A 27,589-nucleotide genomic window follows, 5' to 3' on the forward strand; every position below is an offset into this window, starting at 1 on the left:
AAATTTTGTCTTGCAAAGTGGATCCATGTACATCACTGATTAATGTTAACATATAAAAATTTCAAGTTTTTCTGTTTCTCTGAACTTATCTATAGAATCAGCCCAAACTTAGGGGCATCTGGGTGGCTCGGTCGGTCATGCCTCCAACTCTTGGTTTCAACTGAGGTCATGATCTCATGGTTAATGAGTCTGAGCCCCGCATCAGGGTCTGCGCTGACAGCACAGAGCCTGCCTGGGATTCTCTCTCTCCCTCTCTCTCTGCCCCTCCTCTGCTCTCTCTTTCGCTCAAAATAAATAAACTTTAAAAAAAAAACAGAAAGAAAAAGAATCAGCCCAAAGTTAATTGTTTTTCAGTGTTCAATGCCATAAAAAAGGAATCATTGTGTAATCTTTTTTATGTGGTACTGTGTCATATTGGGGGGGGGGGGAAAGTTTGTCTGATGGATTCCTTGAGGAGAATTTGAAGGTGGGTCTCCAGATTTGCAGGCCTCAGAGGCAAGGTTTGTAGTGTGGTGGATCCGTCACTAGATGGCGAGCCTACTTCATGGGGGAATGTGGCCATGTCTCTTGAAGCAAGAAAGTGGAAATCTCTCTTTCTTTATTCATAACTCCTTCTTGTTAAATTTAAATGCATTACTTTTATAAATAGTTCTTAAATTGTAAGCATTCGCAAGAATAAAGTTAGTTGGGAGTGCTATTTAGAAATCTAAATGGGGAGGGGCAACAAAAGATTCCCAGAAGTAGAGCAGTGGATACCATGAAGGCATTTTGAGGATAAGCTGATTCTGTATCTTGGTTGCAAACAAAATGAGGTACATAGAAGGGTATCAGGAAAAAAATCATATGCAAAATATCTCAGACAAATGACCGCCCTAATTACTAAACCAGACATGCTGGATGTTACCTGATGGAGTTTTGGGGTGATGGGGGGTTCATAGGGTCCAGAGCCAATAGCCAAGAAAGAATTCTTGAAGACATCTTTGGTGCAGAAAGGCGATTTTATTAAAGCAAGGGGACAGGACCCATGGGCAGGAAGAGCTGCATGGGTTCATGACCAGTAACTCATTGTATACCCTCAGGTTGGGAGGGGGTCAGGGATAGAGTAAGTCTCTAAGGAACTTTGGAAACACGTTTCCAGGACCCTGAGGGTCTAGCTGTTGCTAGGGAAACACCATTTATTACCGTTTAATACTACCTCAGTCATGAGATCCTTTAGATATATATCTGGGGCCATAAGCTTGGAGTATGATTGCCAACATATATCTTGGGGCAGTTGAGATAAAGGAAGTTGACTTACAGGATCCTCCAGGTTGGGATAATGTTAAGCTAAGGTTCTCTTTTGCTCCCAGCAAAGTGTCATCCTTGAGGCAGCTAAGCTCCTAAAGGGAGGTCACTCTGCCAGTCTCAAGGACTTGCCAATGGGCTATAGGCAGTAAGGGAATTTAATTTTCCATTTGCCTTAGTTTCCCACATTACCATGGCAAGCACTTTAACCCCTTTTCTTTGTTCTTGGGCAGCCAGGAGTGTTTGAGGAATAGCACACAGATCCCACCTGGGGCTGGGGGTGCTAGCTTGTGCTTTAACCTTCAGCCTGCCTCATGCTCCCTTGTCATTATCCAATAAGCAGGAGGAGCAGTTCAAGAGTTAGGAGCAAGAAAAAGATTTGCTCAATATTATGCTTTTAATGTTCTTAAAAATTCTCTCAGTCAAATGAACCACAGTTATTTAAGAAGGTTTCATAGGGTGCCCGGTGGCTCAGTTGGTTGATGTCCGGCTTCAGCTCAGGTCATGATCTCATAGTTCATGAGTTTGACCTCCACACTGGGCTAGCTGCTGTCAGCACAGAGCCTGCCTCGGATTCCCTGTTCCCGTCTCTATCTGTCCCTTCCCCACTACCACTCCCTCTCTCTCAAAAATAAATAAACATCTTTTTTAAAAGAAGTTTTTATAATATTCAGAAAAAAAAAGAGAGAAGAAGAAAAGTAGGGACAAAGGGGGATGATGTGGAAGGTAGAAACGATAGAGGTTGATACTCTAAGGGAGGCAAAATTTTATCTTTACCCTCTTATCCTTTTTCAGCTGGGCTTGAGAATTAAACAGACATAACACAGATTAACAGGAGAAAAGGATACAAATTTTTTTAATGTAAGTTTTATGTAATGTGGGATTCCTCAGAATGAAATGAAGACTGAGAAATGGCAAAACCTAAATGTTTTAATAGCAGGTTGAACAAGGAGAGGCCATTGTGCAAAGGTAACTAAACTATGCGGGGGAAGCTCGAAGAAGATAAGAATTATTTTAACGAGGTCTGTACAGAATTCTCTGGGCTTTGATTCCCTACTGAAGAATGTTTCTTTTTTCCTGGTATAGGGAACACATCTTTCACATGAGAGTTTTTATCTCCCGTTTTCAGGGAAAAAGGGGGGGGGAGGGGATTAGAGTGTCCTTCTGGCATCGGCTATTTTTCAAGCATCTTTAGCTCAAAATAATCCTTGTGCTAACGTGGCATATTTGGGGGCGGCAAGAGGCTACCACCCTTCATTTGCTTTGACACAAAATGGAGCAGAGTCTCTAGGAGCAGATGAGCTCAGAGCTTAGGTAAATAGAATCTTACTGGAAATATTAACAGAGAAAAAAAAGTAGGATGAGAAATAAATGTGGAAGGGAATATTAACAAATCTCCTCTTCATATATTCGAGGTTTGGGGAAGTTAGCTATAGAAAGCCAAAAAGGAGGAGTTAGAAGTGGGGATACACTATTAAAAGCCATATAGGAAGTGGCTCAAACAGTAAGATAAAATTTCTGAAGGAGGATAGAGAAGGAAACAAAGAAGAAAGGACCCTTTAGAAATGCCTGCATTTAGAGGTTGTTGGAAGGACTTCCAGTCAAGGGATGGTCCTAGATAGCAAATTAAAATCAGTATCATTCGATCTCAAAAGAAACTGCTGAGATCTGTTTAACAGCATCAAATGCTACCAAAAAAAAAAAAAAAAATTAAGGCAACTGAAAATAGAGCCATTGTTATTTATGACAAAGACAAATGTGGTTAGAATGGTGAGGGTCAAATCTGGATTCGAAGTTTTATGTGTTTTTTTAAGTCCATGGTGAGAAAGTGGGAGTGGTGAGTAACATCTATGACTCCGTGAATGTTAGTTACTAAAGAAAGATGGGAAAGAGTACAGTGCCTGAGGGATAACTGGGTCATAGGAACTTCTTTTTTAGAGTAAGGAAAGCATACTGGGCTATTTTGCAGAACAAAAAGCTGACATAACAGGACCTTTCATTGTTTCTGCTTTTCCCAGAACATTTCCAAATCAATCAAAAACTCTAAGTGGGAAAACAGAGCCTCCTGCCCCCTCCCTCTTGTTTCGTATTTCCTTTATCAGGAACGAATAGTTTGCCTCACATGTCATTAAACACTTCCTGCTCCCTTATTAAACATTAATCAAGCTCACAACAGAGATACTGTTTATCAAACTTCTTTAGCAGATGCTAAGAAAATCTTGTCAAAGCAGAAGCTACTGAAGTCAAATCCTTCAAGATACTTTTCGTGAACTCTTTTAGAGCAATCACTCACTTTTTTTTTATTTTAATAACTGTTTAAAGTGACAAGTTAATCTGCTGGAAAGCAAGAGCTATAAGGTAACTAGTGTCTTTTATTGATTGAATTCTGACTGCAAAGGAGAAAAAGAAAGCAAATTAGGTTGAGAGGCATAGAAAACGAGCAAAAAAGACACATAATTTAAAGGCAAAGGTTTTTTTTTAAATATTTATTTTTTGGGTGGGAGAACACAAGTGGGAGAGGGGCAGAGAGAGGGGGACAGAGGATCCAAAACGTGCTCTGTGCTGACAGTCTGACAGAGTTGATCCCAATGTGGGGGCTTGAACTCACAAACTGTGAGATCATGACCTGAGACCTGAGCTGAAGTCAGATGCTCAACTGACTAAGCCACCCAGGTGCCCCAAAGGCAAAGGGTTTGTGTGTGTGTGTGTGTGTGTGTGTGTGTGTGTGTGTGTTGTTTTGTTTTAATAATCTTGGATTGAGTTCTGTGTATGGTGTCAGGTAGAGGGGTTGCCAAAGCTTCAGTGTGATTTTATCTATGTATCTATGTATCTATCTTTCTATCGGTTTCAGAAGTAGAATTTAGTGATTTGTCACTTACATGTAACACCTAGTGCTCAACACAAGTGCCCTCCTTAATTACCATTACCCATTTAGTAAAGGCAAAGGTTTTAATTGTCTGTAATGATCCACGTTTCTTAAATTCAGTGAATGTTCAATAATGTCTGTCACTGGTCAGGACGGTCTTGAGTGACCTGAGCAATGTTCATTCATCTAAGAGTCAGTTGGAAAATATCTATGAAGTATCATATTCCACACAACACAATATACATAAAGCACAAAAGTCCCTGTTTTTAAGGACCTGGAGCACCAGTTGAGGTGTTCTTCCTACAAATGATAAGTATATGTTCATGGATACTGTTAGCACAAAAGGGAAAGTGACTAAGGGAAGAGCAGTGCTGAAAGTGAATAAAATACTCAGAGAAGTATATTTTGTCTAAATTCGCAATGACCTCACACCCCTAAAAGTGTATATTCATGACTTGGATTTAAAATCCTGGGTGACACACAATTCCTAGCATTTGGAGAAGCAAGTTACTGGAAAGAGGTGGGCAGGAAGAGGCCTGGGGAAGAGAAGTCCTGTGATAGAAACTGATGAGATAAATAAATAAATGTATAAGCCAAGGGTAGCATGAAAGGGAATAAATAACTTTCAAGCCAGAACTAAAAAATACTGATTCATTAGCTAGAAAATGGGAAAGGAGAAAAATGAAAGAAATGAAAATACAGTATAGAGGAAGCATAGAAAAAGAGCAAAAATAGCTTTCAATGCTACCATAATTAAAACAAATGCAAAGGTTAAATTAACATAGCAAAATAGGGATTCTCAAACTAGATGTTAACAAATATTAAGACCCAACAATATGTTGCCAACTAAACGCTTTTTAAAAACATTATGCAAAAAAATTTGGGAAGAAAGACAGAAAAAATGTGTATCTAGAAATGTTTCTTAAAAAATTCCCAGATAATAATTTCAATATCAGAAAAAAATAAGTATAGAAAAAAATTATTGGGCACAAATGCTTGAGTAACATGTTGATAAAGAAATCATATATAAAGAAGCTGTAATAATTATAAAAACATCTTCCATATGACTTCCAAATACATAAAGCAAAAGCAGGCAGAACTACAATTAAAAAAAATAGACAAATCAGTAATTTACTTGAAAGCACAGGTATAAATATTGGAACAGAAGTAATTTAAAGATAGATAAAGAGAAACTCATTGTTTTAGCATGCAAGAACATTTACAAAAATGTTACAATTACAAAAGCCACAAAGGAAGCTTTAATCAATTCCTAAAAATCAACACATGATGGACTGTGATCTCTCTCTAAAATGCAATATGACTAACTACAATATAAAGTTGCTATAAATTATATTCCAATAATTATTACATATTACTATGCAATGGTAGATCTGGAAACCGATAGCATTTAGTAAGTGGCTTTTTGTTTAAAGAAATAAAGGAGATTGTTGAGCTCAAAATCCTGTAAAATAAAATGGATCTTTTATTTAAAAAAGAAAGAAGGAAAGAAAGAAAGAAAGAAAGAAAGAAAGAAAGAAAGAAGAAAGAAAGAAAGAAAGAAAGAAGAACTTCGTACTAACAACCATGGAGCTAAGCCTTTTATTCAAGAAGACGAAAAAGGAATAATAGAGCATTCAAAGAATCATAAAAAAACCTAAAACTGGTGCTTTGAAAGGTCTAAGAACCTAGGAGAAACTCCTCAAAGAAAAAAAGAAATTAGGTTGCATATAAGAGATGCAGGGTGAAGAGAAGAAAATAATAGTGGGTCCACTAGATTGGAAACAATACAAGAAAATCCTGAGCACTCCATCTTTTCCAGTCATATCTACTGATCAGACATTAGAAAAGAACCTGAGGCAAAAGCTGTATTTGAAAGAGAGAATGAAAAGAAATCCATACCCTGCGGATAGCTAATGTCATCATAAATTAATGAGAAATTCAAAGACCTGAGACAATAATGAGAAAAACAGAACATTTTGAGGACTTTTTCAATGACTTGCATAAAGAAGTAAGCATAAAGATGATTCAAGTTTTCTTTTAATCACAAGGATTAAGTGTTGCTTCCGTTACATGAGTTAGAAAAGAGTCGATTCATGAAGAAAATAGTGCAGAAGCTGACTTCTGCTTAAATATGCTGTGTTTCTTGTAAAAATACATAACTTCACCAGAAATTTATTTTAGATTCCTGGATGTTTTGGAATGCAGCCTGAATAAGAAATGGTTGTGAAAATATAGAGAAATAAGATTGGCAATATTGCTTGGAGACGTGAAGATAAACGAGATTCCTGAAGGTAGTCTTAAAAATAAAGAGCAAAGGGGGCACTTGGGTGGCTCAGTGGGTTGACGATCTTTGCAGTTCCTGAGTTCAGGCCCCACATCAGGCTCTCCGCAGTCGTCCTGGGGCCCACTTCAGATCGTGTGCCCTGCCCCTCTTTCTCCCTCTCCCCCACTTGCGCACCCTTGTTCTCTCTCAAAAATAAACATGAAAGGAAGAAAGAAAGAAAGAAAGAAAGCACAAAAGAGAGGAAAAGAAGATAGCATCATTGAGTTTAATGAAAATTGGAGGACGAACAGAAAAGGTAAAACAGAGAAAGTCACTGAAAACTCTTTGTAACATTTTAACATGTGTTTCCTTGAGATTGTTTTTCAAATATTCTTATTCTATTCATGGAACGTACATTCATGTAGCACTCGCGCTGAACTTCAAGAAAAAATAGAAAACCAAAATTACCTTTTTTCAATATTTAACTATAAATAGAAATGTCTTAGCTGCAATTCAAATGGTGTTTATCATAGTGATTCATTCTGCTGCCATTTAAAATCAACATGAACTAACCACAGTAAAACTGAACTTTATCCTTAGAGTGACCTAGAAAGCTGAATCTCATCACTGAGAATTACTCCAAAGCCAAAGGAAAGAATGGTGCCCCATGTATACAGGCACACTTCATTTTATTGCGCTTTTACTTGATCGTGCTTCGCAGACATTACGTGTGTTTTACAAGTGGAAGGTTTGTGACAGCCTGCATCAGGCAAGTCCATCAACACCATTTTTTCTAACAGCATTTGCTCACTTTGGGTTCTGGATCGTATTTTGATAATTCTCACAATATTTCAAACTTTTTCATTATTACTATGTTTTTTACAGTGATCTGTGATCAGTGATCTTTGATGTTACTAGTGTAATTGTTTTGGGGCTCCACGAATCACACCCATATAAGACAGCGAACTCAGTCAATAAATGTATGCGTTCTGACTGCCCCCACTGAGCAGCCATCGCCCCATCTCTCTCCCTCTCCTTGGGCCTCCTTATGTTCTGAGACATAATGAAATTAGGCCAATTCATAACTCTACAGTGGCCTTTTAGTGTTCAGATGAAGGAAAAATTCATAGATCTCTCACTGCTCTCACTGTATTTATTTATTTAAATTTTTTTTTTTTTTTTTGAGAGAGAGAGAGAGAGAGAGAATCCCAAGCAGGTTCTGTACTCAAACTCAGGAACCATGAGATCATGACCTGAGCTGAAATCAAGAGTTGGACATTTAATTGCCTAAGTCACCCAGGTGCCCCCACATATCTCTCACTTTAAATCAAAGCTAGAAGTGATTAAGGTTAGTGAGGAAGGCATGTCAAAAGCTGAGATAAGCTGAAAGCTAGGGATCTTATGCCAATTAGCCAAGTTGGAATGGCCCATTAGCCAATAACAAGGAAAAAGTTTGAAGGCATTCAAGAGTGCTATTCCAGTAAACACAAATGATAAGAAGGCAAAATTGCTTTACTGCTGATGTGGACAACGTTTGAATGGTCTGGATAGAAGATCAAACCAGCTACCACATTCCCTTAACCCGAAAGGTGTTCCAGAGGACGGCCCTAACTCTCTGCAATGCTGTGAAGGCTGGGAGAGGTGAGGAAGCTAAAAAAGAAAAGTTGGAAGCTAGCAGAGTTTGGTTCAGGAAATTTAAGGAAGGAAGCTATTTCTATCACATCAAAGCGCAAAGTCAAGCAGCAAGAACTGATGTAGAAGCTGCGGCATGTTATCTAGACGATCTAGCTCAGACAATTAATGAAGGTCGCTACACTAAATAACAGATTTTTCGTGTAGAGGAAACAGCCACTTATCGAAAGAAGATGCCATCTAGGATTTTCCTAACTAGAAAGGAGAAATTAGCGCCGGGCTTCAAAGCTTCAAAAGACAGGCTGACTCTCTTGTTAGGGGCAAAGTTAGCTGGTGATTTTAAGTTGAAGTCAATGCTCATTGATCACTCCAAAAATCCCAGGGCCCTTACGAATTATGCTAAATCTACTCTGCCTGTGCTCTAAATGGAACAACAAAGCCTGGATGACAGCACATCTGTCTACAGCATGGTTTACTGAATATTTTAAGCCCACTGTTGAGACCTACTGCTCAGAAAAAAAGATTTGCTTCCAAACAGGACTGCTTATTGGCAATGCACTTGGTCACCCAAGAGCTCTGTGGGAGATGGACAGTGAAATTAATGTTGTTTTCAAGTCTGCGAACATGACATGCATTCTGCAGCCCATGGATCAAGGAGTAATTTTGATTTTCAAGTCTTATTTTTAATAAACACATTTTGTAACACTATAGCTGCCATACTTAGTGATTCCTCTGATGGATCTGGGCAAAGTAAATTATAAACCTAGAAAGGATATACCATTCTAGGTGCCATTAAGAACATTTGTGATCCATGGGAAGAGGTGAAAATATCAATATGAACAGGAGTTTGGAAGAAGTTGATTCCAACCCTCACGGAAAATTTTGAAGGGCTCAAGACCTCAGAGAGGGAAGTCACTGCAGAAGTGGGAGAGAAGCAAGAGAACTAGAATTAGAAGTGGAGTCTGAAGATGGGGCTGAATTGCTGCAAGCTCATGATCAAACTTGAAAAGGTGAGGGACTCTTTCTTATGGATGAACGAAGAAAGTGGTCTCTTAAGATGGAATCTACTTTTGGTGAAGATGCTGTAAAGATTGTTGAAATGACAACAAAGGATTGAGAGTATTGCATAAATTTAGTCAATAAAACAGCAGGAGGGTTTGAGAGGATTGACTCCAGGTTTTTTTTTTTTTTGTTGTTGTTGTTGTTGTTGTTGTTGTTTTTAGTTTATTTATTTTTGAAAGAGAGAGCGAGCACAAGCAAGGAAGAGACAGAGAGCGAGGGAGACAGAATCCCAAGCAGGCTCCGTGCGGTCAGCAGAGAGCCTGATTCAGGGCTCAGTCTCACAAACCGTGAGATCATGAGTTGAGTTGAAATCAAGAGTCAGACACTACACCCACTGAGCCACCCAGGAGCCCCCCCCCCCCCCAGCCCAGTTTTGAAAGAAGTTCTGATGTGGGTAAAATGCTATCTAACAGCATCACGTGCCACAGAGAAATCATTGGTGAAAAGTAGTCTGCCGATGCAGCAAACTTCATTGTTGCCTTATTTTAAGAAATTGCCACAGCCCCCCCAATCCTCAGCAGCCACCACCCTGACCACTCAGCAGCCATCAGTGTCAAGGTAAGACCCTGCACCAGCAAAAAAGTTCATGACTCATTGAAAGCTCAGATGATGGTTAGCATTTTTTAATAGTAAAATATTTTTAAATTAAGGTAGGTACAGTGTGTTTTTTTAGACTTAATGCTATTGCCCACTTAATAGGCTATAGTATAGTATACACATAACTTTTATATGCACTGGGAAGCCAAAAACTGATTTGACTAGCTTTATTGCAATATTTGCTTTATCACAGTGGTCTGGAACGGAACCAATAATATATCTCTAAGGATGCCTGTAGGTTCCAAGTTCGACGCAGGGCTTGAACTTCTGAACTGCGAGATCATGACCTGAGCCAAAGTTGGACGCTTAACAGACTGAGCCACCCAGGCGCCCCTAATACTTTCTTTTTTTAATTGGCTGTAGGAAATAAAACACAAAGCTATCTCTTCAAAAGACAAATTTTTATTGATATCACAGTTTTATTTATAAATGCATTTTGTCTGTTTGCTTCACAAATAGCTAATCTGTGAGGGAAGGAAACACAGCCATATTATGACTTAGACTGTGCCCCTGAGGGATTGACAGTAGAAATTGATGTGCAGGAATAGGGGTGGGACCAAAATGAAAGATTTAATTTTCAGCCTTTGATTTATACCATAAAGGAAATTTCGAAATTGACAGGTTTCCCAGGCAAAGTAAGGGATGGAAGGTATTTTTAATGTTTGTAGAATATTGAGTAATAATTTCCTAGACTCGTATTAAAGCTTCATTTTTTATAAAAAGCCAAAGATGACATGGTGTATATAATCTGTCACTATATCAATAAAAGATCTAATTCCTGATTTCCTATTTAAAGACGAATGTTGGCAACAAAACAGGAAAACCTCACCAGTGTGAGAAAGCTAAAGAAATTTTAATTACTCAGGTTAGAAAAGAAAATACAAGGAAATAATTCAGGGAGGAAAGGGCCCTTTTCCACAAGGAACAGCCTAAATCCCTAAAACTATAGGAAAAGATATTCTTAAGGTCAACTTAAAAAAAATTAGACACAAATTGTAAGAAACTTTCAAAATACGCTTTAATGGGGTTTTTGGATGGAAAGATCTAAAGACAGATGGGAAGTTTTTGTTATTTAGTTTGCAGATTCATTTCAAAACCACATCTGATATGATGCAGATTGGTTACTCTGGAGACTATTTAAGGAGTTTGGTGAAGATTTCTCACAATTATTTCCTAATGATCTCTACTGTTTTCAAGCTCTTTCATAATTTAAAACAGTGTGGATATTTTTCAAAATAATTCTATGCCTTTTGCCTGGCTAGTTAGAGATACAGATGGTTCTTGTTTTTCAGAGTATTTATTACTGAAGCCTCTACAGTTACAATGTTAGTTAGAAAGCAAGTTTTCCCTGAGACAAAAATATTCATTGAACTAGCTACTCATAAAATTACTCCCCACTTAAACATTATTGCACCCTTTTAACACCATGACTATTCTGTCTCAGTCTGTCCTCATCTGTCTAATTTGACTTTGCTGATTATCAGATATTCTAAACACATGACAATAAAAAAAAAAAGATGGTGTAGTTGTGTCTTATAAAAAGGTGACATCACAGTGGTTGTATTATCCTTTACATATATTATTTGATTTAATCCTAAGTGCAACTTAATGAGATAGGTTTTATTATTTTTTTTATTGTACAAATCAGCAAATGAAGGTTTAGAAAGGTAAAGTGACTTTCCCACAGTCACACAACTATCAAGTGGAGAGAGCAAACTTCTGTGAAATAACAGCTCCCAAATGTATAACAAGCATTAGTTCTTTTTAAATCTAGTTTTAGTAGCCAAAATACTAGTAGAGTAATTGTTATAGGTTAGTTTACCAGAGAGTCTTAGAGAAAGTGTAATTATTAAGATAATTTAGCAGCCTATAACTTAAACGAAACCACATATAACAACCTGGTTAACGGTAAGATTATTCGAAATAATGCACACATTATAAATAAAAATGTTTTAGTTAAATACATTTTGACATAGCAGTTGTTCCTTGTCAAGTCAATAAAATTTACTTGAGTAATATTCCTCCTGGCAATAATCAGCAAACATGTGCCAAGAGTGAGCATTTTCTTCCTCTTGTTTTTTAAATTCCAGCTGCTAGTTAAGGACATCAGCGTTTGCAAGCTGTGTCAAACCGAGAAATCTCAGTCTCTCTCTCTCCTTTATTTGACTGAGAAAGCTGGGCCAAATGTGATTCTAGGTCACTTAAAACTGAACGTGAATCTATAGTTTATTTATAACTCTCAAAACGGATTTCAGCTTAAATATATTGTCAGTCATACCTTCCCTTTGAATAAGTATTTCTTTTACATACTACTATAAGGTATTAAACAATATCCTTTTTCTTTTATTTTCCTGTAGTCTTTTGAACTGTTTTTTAAATAACCAAAGGTTATTTGATTTTTTTTTTTTAATGATAACATAATACATCTGAATGATGTCTTCAAAACCAGCACATTTATACTGGGAAATTTGAACAAAAGAGACTGAAAAACAAAAACATGTTTTAGCCTCAACTGAACAATCCTTTCTTACTAGTGTTAACCAGTTTTGTCGTGACCCCTCTTCTTTTACTCTGTGTGTGTGTGTGTGTGTGTGTGTGTGTGTGCATATACACACACGGGCTATGTGTACGGTTATAAATGTTTCATGAACGTGTAATATAGCTGGGAATCTCAATTTCTAACTGACCCACCATGAGGTTTACACCAAAGTAGCTTCCATATCATATTATTTGAGGGAACAAAAAGATTTTAGAACAAAGCCTGAAGGCTGAGTAAATGAAGATAAGAACTGATTGGAAGGTATGGCTGAAACGTTGTATCCCGCAACAAAGGAAAACATCAAAGTATGATGATGCCAAGAGAACTGGATTTTACCAGCCTCAGATTTTATTGGATGTGAAGGTACAGCCCCACAGAGCCATGGTGAAACATCCTGAAGTGGAGGGTAGAAAGGGTTGAAAGTGGTGAAATGACATCGGTTCATGTGGTCTTCCATTCATTTCTTCTCATTGCCATCAGGGCACTAAAGCTCCTCCCTATTATCAGGGTAACCTATAACTTCTTAAAACGGGGACACTTAAAAGACTAAAGGAAAGGCACCACAGATATTGAAATTATTGTATTTTATAATATCTATTTATTAACTGACAGGTTTTTTAGAATGTTAATGGGTAAATTAAATAGTCCTAAACTATTTCTTTTTAAAATCTATCTTTTCTGAGGTGCCTAGGTGGCTCCATCAGTTGAGCGTCAGACTCTTGATTTCTGTTCAGGTCATGATCTCAGGGTCTGAAGATGGAGACCTACCTCTGGCTCTGCATGGAGCCTGCTTGAGATTTGCTCTCTTGCTCACTCTGCCCCGCCTCCACTTGTGCTGGTGCCCTCTCTCCCTCTCAAAATAATAATAATTAATAAAGTATGTCCTTTCTAAATAAATATATGCATTTATATATTATGTATATTTATTATATATATAAATGTATAACATATATATATATATATATATATATATATATATATAAAAGAGAAAACCAAAATAATTGGAATTCTCTTTAAAGTTGCAATTTTGGTATTAAATTTGAAAGTGTTAACACTGTCAGTTGACCTTGCCATATAATATAATGGTTTCAATGAGAAAATATTCTCTATAGTTGAGGTAGCTACAATACTTGATAAAGTCAGAGCTTGATTTTATGCATTTTATATTGATATATGTAACTATTTAAGCCATTTATTTTTATAGATATTGTCTTTGTCTTGAATAAGAGGGGTTTTTATCAATAAATATGTTTTTTAGGACAAAACTCAGTCAAATTAATTGTTTCTACTTAGGAATCTTTTTTAATTTTTTGTCTAATTTAGATTTGGGTGTATATGTCTTCTCAATTCCATTTCCATTTCAATATAAGTTATCCAATTAAAAACAAGCAGTCTATCAATATAATCTTCCCATTCCAAAACACAGCTATCAAATTCCAATAAAAAAATAGTGCATGTTATTTAAGATTTTATTATTTTTTCCTTTATATTATAGGGATTAATCTCAAGGTATTCCTGCATAGAAATTTTATTTTTATAATTACCATTTCTAAAAGCTTCAAAATCCAAAATTTTAGTGTTCCATTCTTAAAATAATTTGATTAAATATTTCCGACTGATCTTAAACAACTGCAACCAAAATTTAGAGAACGTATTTATCAAAAGTTCAATATAATTGCAGAACATACATGATGATTTACAAAATACTTCTTCAAATGTTCATACTTCTTAAAAATTTCCCAGATAACAAGCAGTAAATAGAGAAGGCATGTTGTGCCATAATCAAATGTAATTTTTAATTCTACATCAGCTTTGTCAGATACAAGGAAGTATAGTTCAGGTGCTCTGTTCCAATAAAAAGTCATAAATGTTAATGACTGCTGCTACTCTTTCATTGATAGAGTGTAAGAGTTTATGGACATAAAATAAATCATATATGCATCATAACTAATTCCAAAAACGCTGCAGCTCCACAGATTTCTTTTTTTTTTTCTTTTAAGTTATGCTGTGCTCACCTTAAGTGCAACTAACATGTCTTACCACACAACACTATTACAATTCCATTGACAGTATTCCCTATGCTGTACCTTTTATCCCTGTGACTTACTGGCTTTTTTACAACTGTGATGAATTCCAACAGAGATTTTATTCAGCTCTATCACAAGCAAGTGACATTTATTTTCAATGTTGAACTTTTTAAGTGAATTTAAGAGAGACTTCTCAATGCAATTTACAGTGACATTACATAGCTCATCTTCAACAAATGTAATTCCAAAAGCTTTACTTTGATTACAGAATTAGATTTAAAAATTAATTTAAAATTAACCAATTTTCTCTTTAAAGTAGGAAATGATACTGAAACAAGCCTCACATCATTTCACTGCTTGCAAATTTCCCATCATGCACTTTTCCAGGAAAAATTAAAATGAAAAAAGAGTCAAATTAATTCAGAAAAGCAACAGTTTGATATAAATAAAGACTTGGTTTCTATAATGTAATATGTAAATGCTTTCCCTACAAATGCACATATCAAATGATCATCTTTGGGCAGTGTTCTTGAAAGGACTGTATCTTTTGAAGTAGGTGCTGATGAGTTTTTAGCTCTGTGTTCCTGTGGCTTTTATGTGGACAGAGCTTTTGTGAATGTTAGATATAGACAATGTTTTATTGATGTTACACATTCATCATCAACTTTCTTGTAAAATAGAAATCTGTTGCTTAATTTTTCAATGAATATTGAACTTTCATTTCTTTTAGCCCATTCTGCTAAAAGGATTTATTGTGAAATGTAAGAGTGTTGCCAAATAATGAAATAAAGAAATGTTTGTAGGTTTCAAAGCATTCACTGCTCAGCTTTCACTTATAGTTTTGTAACTTATATCCATGACACTTGGATACTTTAACCCACCTTACAGATGTCACAGGTTTGTACACCAAGTGGGCAGCAGAAGGGGAAAGTTACACACTTCTGCCCCCACTCAATTCAGGAGTCAGCATCCTCTGAAAGGAAGATGGTAGTTTCTTCGTTACGGGAAGAATTCAATAAAGACAGATGGACCATTCTGGATGTTTGCTGTTGTACAAATTTAATTTAATGTGAGACTATTAAAATAGTCTCATACTTTTATGCCATGGGAGAATCTAGAAGTAAAATTGAAGATCAGTCAAAGTAACAATGATGTATTTTAAAACAATGACTAATAATACCTAATCTAAAAATGAAAAATCTTGGGGCACATGGGTGGTTCAGTTAGTTAAGCATCTGACTCTTGATTTTGTCTCAGTCATGATCTCAGATTTGTATGATCAAGTCCTCCATACTCAGTGTGGAGCCTGCTTAAGATTCTCTCTCTCCCTCTGCCCCTCTCCCCCAATCGCACTCTCTCTCTCCCTATAAAATAAAATAAATAAATAAAATTTTAAGGGGCGCCTGGGTGGCGCAGTCGGTTAAGCATCCGACTTCAGTCAGGTCACGATCTCGCAGTCCGTGAGTTCGAGCCCCGCGTCGGGCTCTGGGCTGATGGCTCAGAGCCTGGAGCCTGTTTCCGATTCTGTGTCTCCCTCTCTCTCTGCCCCTCCCCCGTTCATGCTCTGTCTCTCTCTGTCCCAAAAATAAATAAACGTTGAAAAAAAAAAATAAAAAAATAAATAAAATTTTAAAATGAAAAATCTAGAACAAATGCTAAGCCAGAGAGGATATGAGGAAAAAAACAAGTACTATAGGGCTGTCTTGGCAAACCAAGATGTGTAATTTTAATATCATCATCCATAGGTAGGTGACTTTCAAACCTTTATCTTTGATCTTGACCTCATTTTCAGAACATATGTGAATGATTTCAACTATTTTCAACATATAAGTCAATGTTCAGACTTATGACCATCAACACCTGCATCTTCTGCTGGCATCTTAGACTCAAGGTACCCCCAAATAAGCTCTTCATATACAAGTACACACATAGGGGCACCTGGGTGGCTCAGTTGATTGAGCATCCAACTCTAGATATTGGCTCAGGTCATGATCCTGGGATAGTATGATCGAATCCCACATGGGGTTCTGCTCTGAGAGTGGAGCTTGCTTGAGATTTTTCTCTCTCTCCCTCTGACCCTCTCTCCCTCTCACATGCTCTCTCTGTCTAAAATAAAATAAAAAAATAAAATACAAACACACACACACACACACACACACACACACACACACCCTCCCCTACCTCCTCCCTTATCTATTTCTGATTTAAATATTCAAATTCCTGATATATGCCATATACTATTTTAGGTACTTAAAAATATGCCAGTAACCAAAATGGAATAATCTCAGCTTTTATGAAGTTTCAGTTCTTGGAGGCTAGGTAGAAAAATACTAAAAACTTGATGCATATATACAATGTCAAGTAGAGATAAGTTCTGTGGGAAAAGTGAACAGGAAAAAACTATGCAGACTGTTTAGAAGAAAAGTATTTTATAAGATGGTCAGAGAAGGTGACTCTAATGACATGAAATATAAAGACTGTGGCATAGCTACCTTTCAGTTACTTAGACCTGAAACTTCGAAGTTTCCTCAACTTATTTTTCCCTAAATATATTTTTAATTAATCCCCAATGTTGACAAAACAAGCTGCTGAAATATTATCTCTGACTTATATTCCTTAAGGACCATTGGAAAAGAATGAGAGGTTTTTTTTCTTTGCCATCTCAAGAATGCAAATGACTTTTTAAAAATTTATTTTATCGTGGCAAGAACACTTAGCATGAGTTCTGCTCTCTTAAATTTTTAAGGATATATTATTGTTGATTGTAGGTACAATGCTGCACAGCAGATCTCTAGAACTTATTCAGCGTGCTTGACTAAAACTTCAGGCTGGTGGATTAGTAATTTTCATTTTCCCTTCACCCTCAGTCCCTATTTCACTTTTTTATTCAATTGATTTGACTATTTTATATACCTCATATAAGTGAAATCATGCAGTATTTGTTATTCTGTGACTAGCTTATTGCACTTAGCCTAATATCCTCAAGGTTCATCCATGTTGTAGCAAAAATTGAAAATAGGAACCATACGATCCAATAATTCTTCTTCTAGGTGTTTTTCCAAAAGAATTAAAATCAGGATCTCAAAAAAAAAAAAAAATTAACACCACTATGTTTATTGCAGTACTATTCACAATAGCCAAGAAGTGGAAATAATGTAAATATCCATTGACAGATGAATGGATAAAAAAAAAAGTAGTATATACATACAATGAAACACTACTCAGCCGTTTAAAACAACAAAGATGCCTGGGTGGCTCAGTAGTTTAAGCGTTTGACTTTTGATTTCCACTCGGTCATGATTTCACGGTTTGTGAGTCGAGCCCCGAGTCAGGCTCCATGCTGACAGTGTGGAGCCTGCTTGGATTCTGTCCTCCCCCACCTCTCTCTGCCCCTTGCCCACCACTCTCTATCTCTCTCTCGAACTTTAAGTCTCGAACTTTAAACGTCTTTAAGTATCGCGTAAACAATTTTTCCAAGAGTCCAATTTTGACTTGAAAGTTCAACATCTATCATTGATGACAAATACTCTCAGTTATTTCCCTCAATATGATAGACTCACTTCCTTCGTTTTTGAGAAAATGGTTTGCCATAAATAATAACTATAGTTTACCAGCCTTTTTTTTTTTCAGGTAAAAATGATGTTTCACACACACACACACACACACACACACACACAAACACAACTGGTGTAACTGGCCGATCAGTCACCCCGGTACTCTTCCTTAGAAGAACCATCATAAAACAGTATGCAGCTGAAGTACTTTCTAGGTACTTAACATTTTAACACACAGGATATTAAAAGGACTTTTACATAAGAGTCAAAATGTCATAAAATGATCATTGTTACTGCTTCATCAAAGATGGTAGACCCTCTTTAGAATTAGCATTGTTAGTACTACACTACAAGATGTGGCATTAAGAACACAATAACCACGCAGGTAGTTTGTTGCCATTCTTTAATTATGCTAAAGCACCAGAAGTTTTACCCTCCATTGTTTCTTCACCATCCGATCCAGCGAATGTCGTCAACACAAGGAAAAAGGTGAATGTCTTCTCCTAATTATGGAAGTAGTTGGGACCTTGAGAAACTCATGAATGGATCTTGCTAATGTTCCTACAGCCTAGTTTTTGTCATATCACTCCTCCGCTCAAGAGATTCCAATTGTTCATCATTGCCCACAGGGAATGTTAAAAAATCAAAGCTCTCAACCTGGAAGTTAAAATGCACACACTCTTACGTTAATTTATCTTTTCCTTCCATATCGCCTTCGTGCAAACTGGCTCTAGAACAAACGAAGCTATTTCTATTTCTATTACAAACCCTGGGAGTTTGCAGTTTCCCTCAACTAATTATAGCATTCTCTGTGCCTGAGGGCCTTATTTTCTCTCACATTCTTTGTATGAAGCCACATCTTCTTTTCAAGGTCCAACTCAAATGAGACCTAAGTGGCTATCATAGATCCCCCTTCTGAATGCACTCAGCACTCTGTACCTCTCCCCTGCCATTTACGTTCTACCCTGTGATAACACCTCACCATCCCTGCAGCCTAGGAGGATGTCTGACACACAGTTGGTGCTCGGTAAATACTTGAACGTTTGGTTGCATTGAACCATTTGTGCACGTGTTTCACTGCAGCTACCATATGAGATTGTTGGCTGAAATTAGGGTTAATGTCTCTGTTCCCTGAATAGAGTATTTCTTGTTGTGAAGTTCATTATGATACAAGGCAATTCACCTCACCACCTTGATCTCATTAGTCAATCCTATTCTCCTTAACATTCTCAAGCTTATATCAAGATCTCCCAAACAAGAGCATAAGAATGTTACAACACTTTGAACTGTGGAAAAGAGTATTGATTTTTTTTTAAGTCACATTTGAAGGTTTATTGAGACAAAATTACCATTTAGTTATCTTCCTTGGACATCCGAGTAAATTTCTCAGAACAAAAGAATTACCCCCATCCATGCCATCGGACTATTATCTTTCTGGTTTCAAGCAGATATTTTAGGGACCATAAGGAGCTAGCATATTTTGATTATGAGTTTCCCATACCTAAGTCACTTTGTGTGGGCAATTGTCTAACATAAGGAAGCTAAAAATTCTGCCTATAAATGGCATTAGAGACTACAGCTTGCTTTGAGGAAATCTCAGAGAGCTCGTTTCTTTTCACAGAAGACCCCAAGAAAAACTTAGAATGTAAAAACAAAATGAAGTTTCTCTATTGGTCTGTCTAAATTGGGATTAAATCTCACATATTTTGTCTTAGTCATTGCAGGTATGGGAGAATATGGCACATGTCTTACCTGGAAGCAGATAAACAGTGGTGCCTGTATTAATATCTTTTTTTTAATGTCTTTTTTTTTAAATTTACTGTGAGAGAGAAAGCGTGCAAGGAGGGATGGGCAGAGAGATAGGGAGAGAGAGAATCCCAAGCAGGCTCTGTGCTATCAGCACAGAGCCCCAAATGGGGCTCGATCTCACAAGCCGCGAGATCATGTATGACCAGAGGGGAATTCAAGAGTCAGATGCTTAACCGACTGAGCCACCCAGCCACCCCTGTTTTACTACCTTTGATCTTTAAGAAATTGCATGTATTTTCTCTCTGGGTAAAATGGTATTTATAATGGATATATCAGAGGGCTTATGAATAAAAGGAAGAGCCTTTTAATCACTAGTAACCAAATCATTAATTGCGAGGTTCAGTGAAATGTGTTACAGTTAAAGCAAATCAAGCATAGCCCTGTAGGTTCCCATATCTGCTCTGAAACCAGAATTCAGACATGCGCCTTCACTCTAGGTGACTTTCCAACAGCTAGCAAATAGTTCTCGCTCCATAAGGAGCCATCACACTGATGACACTGTGCTAAAACTTCGACAGCAGACTCCCGCAAAGTCCAGAGAGATCCTATCTCTAATCACTGATGCTCTCACTACTACCATCCCCGCCACCAGTGGAGTATATTCTACTAGATATGCCCAAGGGTTAGGTGCATGCAGTTGAACCTCTGACTCCAGATTCTGCTCTTTCCAGAAGGTTCTTTTCCAGGTATTGTCGGAGAAGGGAGGATGATCAGTTCCCTTCCGTACACATTGCTCCGTCCAGCCAAATCTGCTCCATACCAGTTGTTCCTAATCACCCAACAGCCTCTTCCCTACAACACCAGCTCATTTCCAGGATAGCTTGTTTGGGACAATTTCCCTTGCTTGCTGCTTCATGGATTTAGAGCTCCTGCTTCCTTTATCGCCCACTTGACTTAGCTCAGAAGCCAGATCCTATGTCCTCTCTCTACCTCCATGGTAGCAGTCTTCCTCCAAAAGCTCCATTCACTTTTTGTCTTTAAGTGTATGTTTCAGCAGCTTCTCATTCAGAACAGGGGGAAGATGAAATCCTTCTTTTCTTAGGTGCCACTCCTATATAAATATGAATTTTTCATTTACTAAAAGATGCTGACTTATTACAAAATATATTGGTTAATTCTGTCCTGAATTCACTGATAGTATGTGCAAGAGTTTCCTCCTCCACAAACTGTCTCACATGGATTTTCTTTGTACTCTGAGTTTCTCTGAATAGCTGGCATTTCTATTTAAAATACCATTTTGTTCATTTTGGGATTTGGAATGTAGAAGCAAATGCCATCAACTAAAATAGTTAATGATTAAATCAAGAAAGCTAGAAGGCTTGTGGTGCCTGGGTGGCTCAGTCGCCTAAGCTTTGGCCTTGATCTTGGCCTGATCTTGGCCCAGGTCATGATCTCATGGTTCATGAGTTTGAGCCCCATGTCGGGCTCTGCACTGACAATGTTCAGAGCCTGCTTGGGATTCTCTCTCTCTCTTTCTCTCTGTCACTTCCCATCTCGTGTTTTCCTCTGTATTTCTCTCTTGCTCTCTCTTTCTGAAGATAAATAAACAAATAAACAGAAAGAAAAGAAAGAAAGAAAGAAAGAAAGAAAGAAAGAGGAAGAGAAAGGAAGAAAGGAAGAAAGAAAGAAAGAAAGAAAGAAAGAGGAAGAGAAAGGAAGGAAGAAAGAAAGAAAGAAAGAAAGAAAAAAAGAAAGAAAGAAAGAAAAAAGAAAGAGAGAGAGAGAAAAAGAAAGATATAAGCCTTGATATTTTCCCCCATAGATATTACAGTTTAGGCCTTTTCCTAATCAGTAACAATTTCAGTTTTTGTTGAAAGAGTCCTGAGTACTTTGAGAGGTGAGGAGATATCTAATGGAGTGGAACCAAAATGAACTGTTGTAATAATTCTGTTGTGGCCCATTCCAAGGAAACAATGGATATGCATGTCCTTTGAAGTTTCTATATGCCATGTCATGGTTTTTATTAACCTACTATGTTTTCTCACATTATTTGGTGAGTATTCTATGAGAATAGATTTCAACAGACTGGTGAGATGAAACTGTCAGTCTATCGAGTTAAGATGACACTGGTCTTCCCACCCTATGTGAAATGTACAAGTTTTTTGTTTTTTTAAATTTTATTTCTTTGAATGCGCTTTTATGCTATTAATATGTTTATTATGTTTTACCTAGTTGGGTACACAATGAATGATCTCATTTTTGAATGGCAAGATGAGGCACCTGTACAAGTGGCCGAAGGACTCACTTTGCCCCAGTTTCTGCTGAAAGAAGAGAAAGATTTACGATACTGCACTAAACATTACAACACAGGTAGGGTTTGAGCATTCTTTACTATGCTTGTGACTTCTGGTTTTATGATGTTCAATATTTCTTAATTATAGTGGTAGATTAATTATTTTAACTATTTATAGCTCAGTATTTTTCATAGTGACAGCAGAAAACAAATGCATGTGAAATTTACGAATACTTCAACTCAATGCATGTTGTTACATAACTGATTCGTACAGGATCAAAGAAATGCTCAATTATATCTATTTTTTTCTGTTGCAAAAAGCCCATAGTTTGGTCTAAACAATGTTTCAAAAAAAAAGTTCCTTTAATTTCTATGTGAACAATAAAATGTACTTTCTAGCTCTTCTTGGACAATATACGTTGTTTGATGACAAAATGAAAGAAATTGCTTTTTTTTTTTAAAGCTTCATTTCCCTAAACCTCTTTTTTGGCTACAGTTTTATGCATTTCAAGTTACTGTTACCTAAGCACCTACCACTTACACTGACACAGCAGCCTTTTGCCTTTGAGGATAGATATATGTTTTTAACTTTAAATTTTTTAAATATTTATTTATTTTTGAGAGAGAGAGAGAGAGAGAGAGAGAGTGAGCAGGGGAGAGGCAAAGAGAGAGACACACACAGAATCCGAAGCAGGCTCCAGGCTCTGAGCTGTCAGCACAGAGTCCCACACGGGGCTGGAACTCACGAACCGGGAGATCATGACCTGAGCGGAAGTCGGATACTCAAGCAACTGAGCCACCCAGGCGCCCCAAGATTTTGTTTTTAACACCAAGGATTGATATATTTGCACATTCATGAGATCTGTTCTCTTCTCTCAATCAGCACGAACTATTCCCATAATATTTATTCTTGCTGCCTAAACCATTCCTACAAATTCTGTTAAACCACCTACAAGTGAGTCATCACTTCAGTGCGGTTAGTCCACAGCCTCCCACTGACATCAGCTGCTGCTCCTATTATTTCCTTACAGTAACTATGATTCCTCTTTGGCTCATCGATTGCCAGTACTGTGACCTGACCTTTCACTCTACAAGGTCTTCAATCTCTTTTATCTCTTTAATCAATTCATAGTACCTGGTGAAAAAGTCGCTGCTGTTTTCTTAGCCCAGGGATGAGGCTGATATTTAATTTAATGGGGAGTTCAAGGTTAAGATCTCAACCCAAAGATAAAGGGCAAGCGGGTCAATACCAGGGTCCTGGCTCAACTCTCCAGGGGCAGTCACAGTGACAAGCAAATTTTAGAGAGATGCTAAGAAACGACTAGAGTTGGTATAAGCTGGTGGACTGGTTTCCTAGGGCTGCTGTAACAAAATGCCACAAACTTGGGGTCTCCCCAAGACTTTATTCTACATCTCCCCTTACTCTATGAGTTGGCCACAGTGGCTTGCTTTCTTACGTACACCCACTGATTCCTGCTTTGGGTCCTTTGTATTTGCTCTTCCTTCTGTACATGCTCTTCTATACTTACATACATACTTCTCTACGTACATTCTTCTACACACACAAACATACTGTTTCCCCAAATTGTCTCAAACTCAATGCTCTCACGTAGTTCCGGACTGCTCAAATGACTCCATAACAAGCATATGCTAAATGCCCAAATGCCCCCTTCCACTTACTGCTTTCACTGCCTAAAATTTTATCTTTAATTTCTATGCTTACTTATGTATTGTTTCCTTTATTACCAAAAGTTTTGAAAGCCAAGGATTATATATAGTCTATTTCTGTGTTTCCTCAGTCTGCTGAAGTATGAAGATACTCAACAAGTATTTGTTGAGTAAAATAGTAAATAAAAAGTGGATTTGAACATGGAGATTTGTCTGTACATGTGAGACTATTACAATCTTTTCCTGGGAGGGGCAGATTTACTCTAAACAGGAAACTTTCCCTTTAGCTCTGTATCGGCAAGCAGGCTTTTTTTCCCCCTCCAGTTGTGTTGAGGTATAATTGACATAAAATAATAGGTTAATCAGTGTACAGCATGCTGATTTAATATATGTATACACAGTTAAAGGATTTCCCCTATCAAGTTAGTTAATACACCCATCTCTTCACATACTTACCTTTTGTGTGTGTGAAAATATTTACATTCTACTCTCCTAGCAAATTTCAATTATACAGTAGTGTTATCAACTCTAGTTGCCATGTTATATAGATCCTCAGACTTTGTTCATCTTGTAACAAAGGAATTGTTTTTTTAAACAACTCTATTGAGGGGCTCCTGGGTGGCTCTCAGTTGGTTAAGCATCTGCCTCTTGATTTCAGATCAGGTCATGATCTCACTGTTGCTGAGACAGAGCCCTGTGGCCTCTGCACTGACAGTGTGGAACCCGCTTGGGAATCACTCTCTCTCCCTCTCTTTGCCCCTCTCTCCCTTGCATTTTCGCACTCTTTCTAAATACATAAATAAACATTTAAAACAATGCAATAACTCAATTGAGATATAATTGAGGTACTATAAAATTCATTTGTTTAAGGAACACAGCTCAGTGATTTTTAGTATATTTACAGAGGTGTGTGACCATCACCATGTCTCAGAACATTTTGTCACCTAAAAAAAATAAACCTCATAACCATTAGCACTCCTTCCCATCCAGCAGCCCTAGGTAATCAGTAGTCAACTTTCTGTCTCGATAGCTTTATATTTTCTGGACGTTTTATATAAATGGAATCATATGTGGTCTTTGTGATGGTCTTTTTTCACTTAGAAGAATGTTTTTGAGATTCATCCCCATGGTAGCATATTTCCATACTTCATTCCTTTTTATTCCCAAATAGTACTCTATTATATGGATATACCTCATTTGTTTTTTTTTTATTCATTCACCAGTTGGTAGACATTGGGAGTGTTTCCAACTTATGAGCCACTTATGAACACTCATATACATATTTTGGGGTGGATCTACGTCATATCTCTTGGGTATATAATTAGGAGTGGAAAGTTGGATCATGTGGTAAATTTATGTTTAACATTTAAAAGAACTGCCAGTCTGTTTTTCAAAGTATTCACACCATTTTACAACCCTTCCATCATTCAGTGAAGGTTCCAGTTTCTCCACATCCTAACCAACCCTTGTTATTGTTCATCTCTTTTATTATAGCCATTTTAGTGGGTGAAACAATATCTCATTGTGGTTTTGATTTACATTTCTTTAATGGGTAATGATGACAATCTTTGCATGTGCCTTTTTTGAATGTTTATTTATTTTTGAGAGAGAGAGAGAGAGAGAGAGAGAGCAAGGGAGGGGCAGAGAGAGAGGAAGAGGATCCAAAGCAGGCTCTGTGCTGTCATCCCAGAACCCTATGTGGTGGGACTTGAACTCATGAACCTGAGATTGTGACCTGAGCTGAAATCTGACACTTAAGCACTTAATAGACCGAACCATCCTGGGTCCCCTTTTCATGTGCTTATTGATATTTGCATATCTTCTTTGGAAAAAGATGTTTATTCAATTTTCTTACCTATTTTCTGATTCAGTTATTTCTCTTTTTTAGTATTGACTTACATATGCTTTTTCCCAGTCAGTAGATTGTCTTTTCACTTTCTTAATTGTGTCATTTGAAGCCCCAAAACTTTTAATTTTGAAGAATCCAAATTTATCATTTTTTCCTTTTATTTCTTGTGATTTTGGTATTGTATTTAAAAAAAAATTATTGCTTAACCCAAGGCTATAAAGATTTACCCCATGCCTTCTTCTAAGAATTTTGTAGTTTTAGAATTTGCATATAGGTCTATGATCCATTTTGAGTAGTATGAGATGGGGTAGATGTTCATTCTTTTGCATATGAACACAAAGTTCTCCCTGTACATCTATTGAAAAGACTGATATTTCGCTACAGAATAGCTTTAGTCCTTTGTTGAAAATCAGTTGACCATAAATGATCATTTCTGGACTTCAGCCCTATTCCAGTGAACTGCATATCTATATGAGATGACCATGTTTTGTAGTTATTGTAGATTTGTAGCAAGCCTTGAAATGGGGAAATGTGAGTCCTCCAAATTTGTCCTTTTTTCCCCTGAAGGCTGTATTGGTTGGTTATTCTAGGTCCCTTGCATTTCCATACTAATTTTAGAATCAGCTTGTAAATTTCTGCATAAAGGCAGTTGATATTTTGAGAGAGATTGAAATGAATTTGTAGAGCAACTTGGGAAGTATTTTGATTTAGCCATATTTAGTGTTTTAATTAATGACTACAGAATGACTTTCCATTTGTTCCAATTTTCTTTAATTTTGTTCAGCTATGTTTTGTATTTCTTTAGTGTGGAAGCCTTGCACTTCTTTCATTAAATTTACTTATTAGTATTTTATTTTATGTGGTTCTATTATAAATGGAATTGTTTTTTTTAATTTGATTTTTTATTGTTTATTGCTAGTGTTGAGAAACACAACTGATTTTTGTATAGTGATAGTATATCTTATAACCTTGCTGAACTCAGCAGTTCAACTAGATTTTTAGTGAATTCTCTAGGATTTCCCACATGCAAGGTAATATCTCCTGCTTATAGAGATACTTTTAGTACTTCCTTTTCAATCTGAATGCCTTTTTCTTAATTGTTGGCCTAATTATCGTGGCTAGAACCTCTCACTACAATGCTTAATAGATGTGGCAAGAGAAGAGATTCTTGCCTTGTTCCAGAATTTAGTAGGAAAGCACTCAGCTTTTCACCATTAAGTATGGTATTAGCTGTAAGTTTTTCATAGAAGCCTTTTATCAGGTTGAGGAAATTCCCTTCTGTTTCTAGTTTGTTGTGTTTGTTATGAAAGCCTGTTGGATTTTTCACAAAGTTTTACTTCTGTTGTTGGGGCGCCTGGGTGGCGCAGTTGGTTAAGCGTCCGACTTCAGCCAGGTCACGATCTCCCGGTCCGGGAGTTCGAGCCCCACGTCAGCTCTGGGCTGATGGCTCAGAGCCTGGAGCCTGTTTCTGATTCTGTGTCTCCCTCTCTCTCTGCCCCTCCCCCGTTCATGCTCTGTCTCTCTCTGTCGCAAAAATAAATAAACGTTGAAAAAAAAATTAAAAAAAAAAGTTTTACTTCTGTTGAGATGATCATTTAGTTTTGGTTTTTGTTCTATTAATATAGTGTATTACATTGACTTTAAGGCTAAGCCAACTTGCTTTCATTCCGTAATTGTAGTTGGTTACGGTGTATAGCTCTTTTCATATGTTGCTAGATTCAGTTTGCTAGTATTTTTCTGGTTTTCTTGCATTTATATTCATAAGAGATATTGGCTGTATACATTTTTTTCCTGGGATGTCTTTATCTGGTTTTTCTATCAGGGTAATACTCACCTCATTGAATGAATTAGGAAGTATTCCCTTCTGTCTATTTCCTGGAAGAGTTTATGTAGGATTGTTATTCATTTGTCTTTAAATGTTTAACAGAATTCACCAGTGAAGCTTTCTGGTCTTTAGTTTTCCCTTGTGTGAAGTTTTAAAATGACTAACTCAACCTCTACTTTTTATAGGCCTATTCAGATTTCTATTTCTTCTTGAATCAGTTTCAGTAATATGTGTCATTCTATATATTTGTACATTTCATCGCTTGTTGGTATACAGTTATTCCTAGTAATTTTTATAATCCTTTTAATTTCTCCAAGTAGCAATATCCTCTCTTTAATACCTGCTTTTAATAACTTTTTTTTTGCTTGATCCATCTCAGCC

At 37.0% G+C, this 27,589-nt stretch overlaps 1 protein-coding gene across 2 annotated transcripts in view; it reads left to right on the forward strand.

Moving 5' to 3' along the window:
- GLRA3 (glycine receptor alpha 3) overlaps window positions 1–27,589 on the forward strand; it is a 200,176-nt gene that overhangs the window by 135,675 nt on the left and 36,912 nt on the right. For both annotated transcript variants that reach the window (XM_047856566.1, XM_047856567.1), the window contains exon 6: window positions 21,806–21,943. In XM_047856566.1, coding sequence (XP_047712522.1) covers window positions 21,806–21,943 — 138 coding nt within the window. The remainder of the gene's footprint in view (window positions 1–21,805; window positions 21,944–27,589) is intronic.

Source organism: Prionailurus viverrinus, chromosome B1 (assembly GCF_022837055.1).
Source record: "Prionailurus viverrinus isolate Anna chromosome B1, UM_Priviv_1.0, whole genome shotgun sequence".
In the NCBI taxonomy this organism is placed as follows: domain Eukaryota; kingdom Metazoa; phylum Chordata; class Mammalia; order Carnivora; family Felidae; genus Prionailurus; species Prionailurus viverrinus.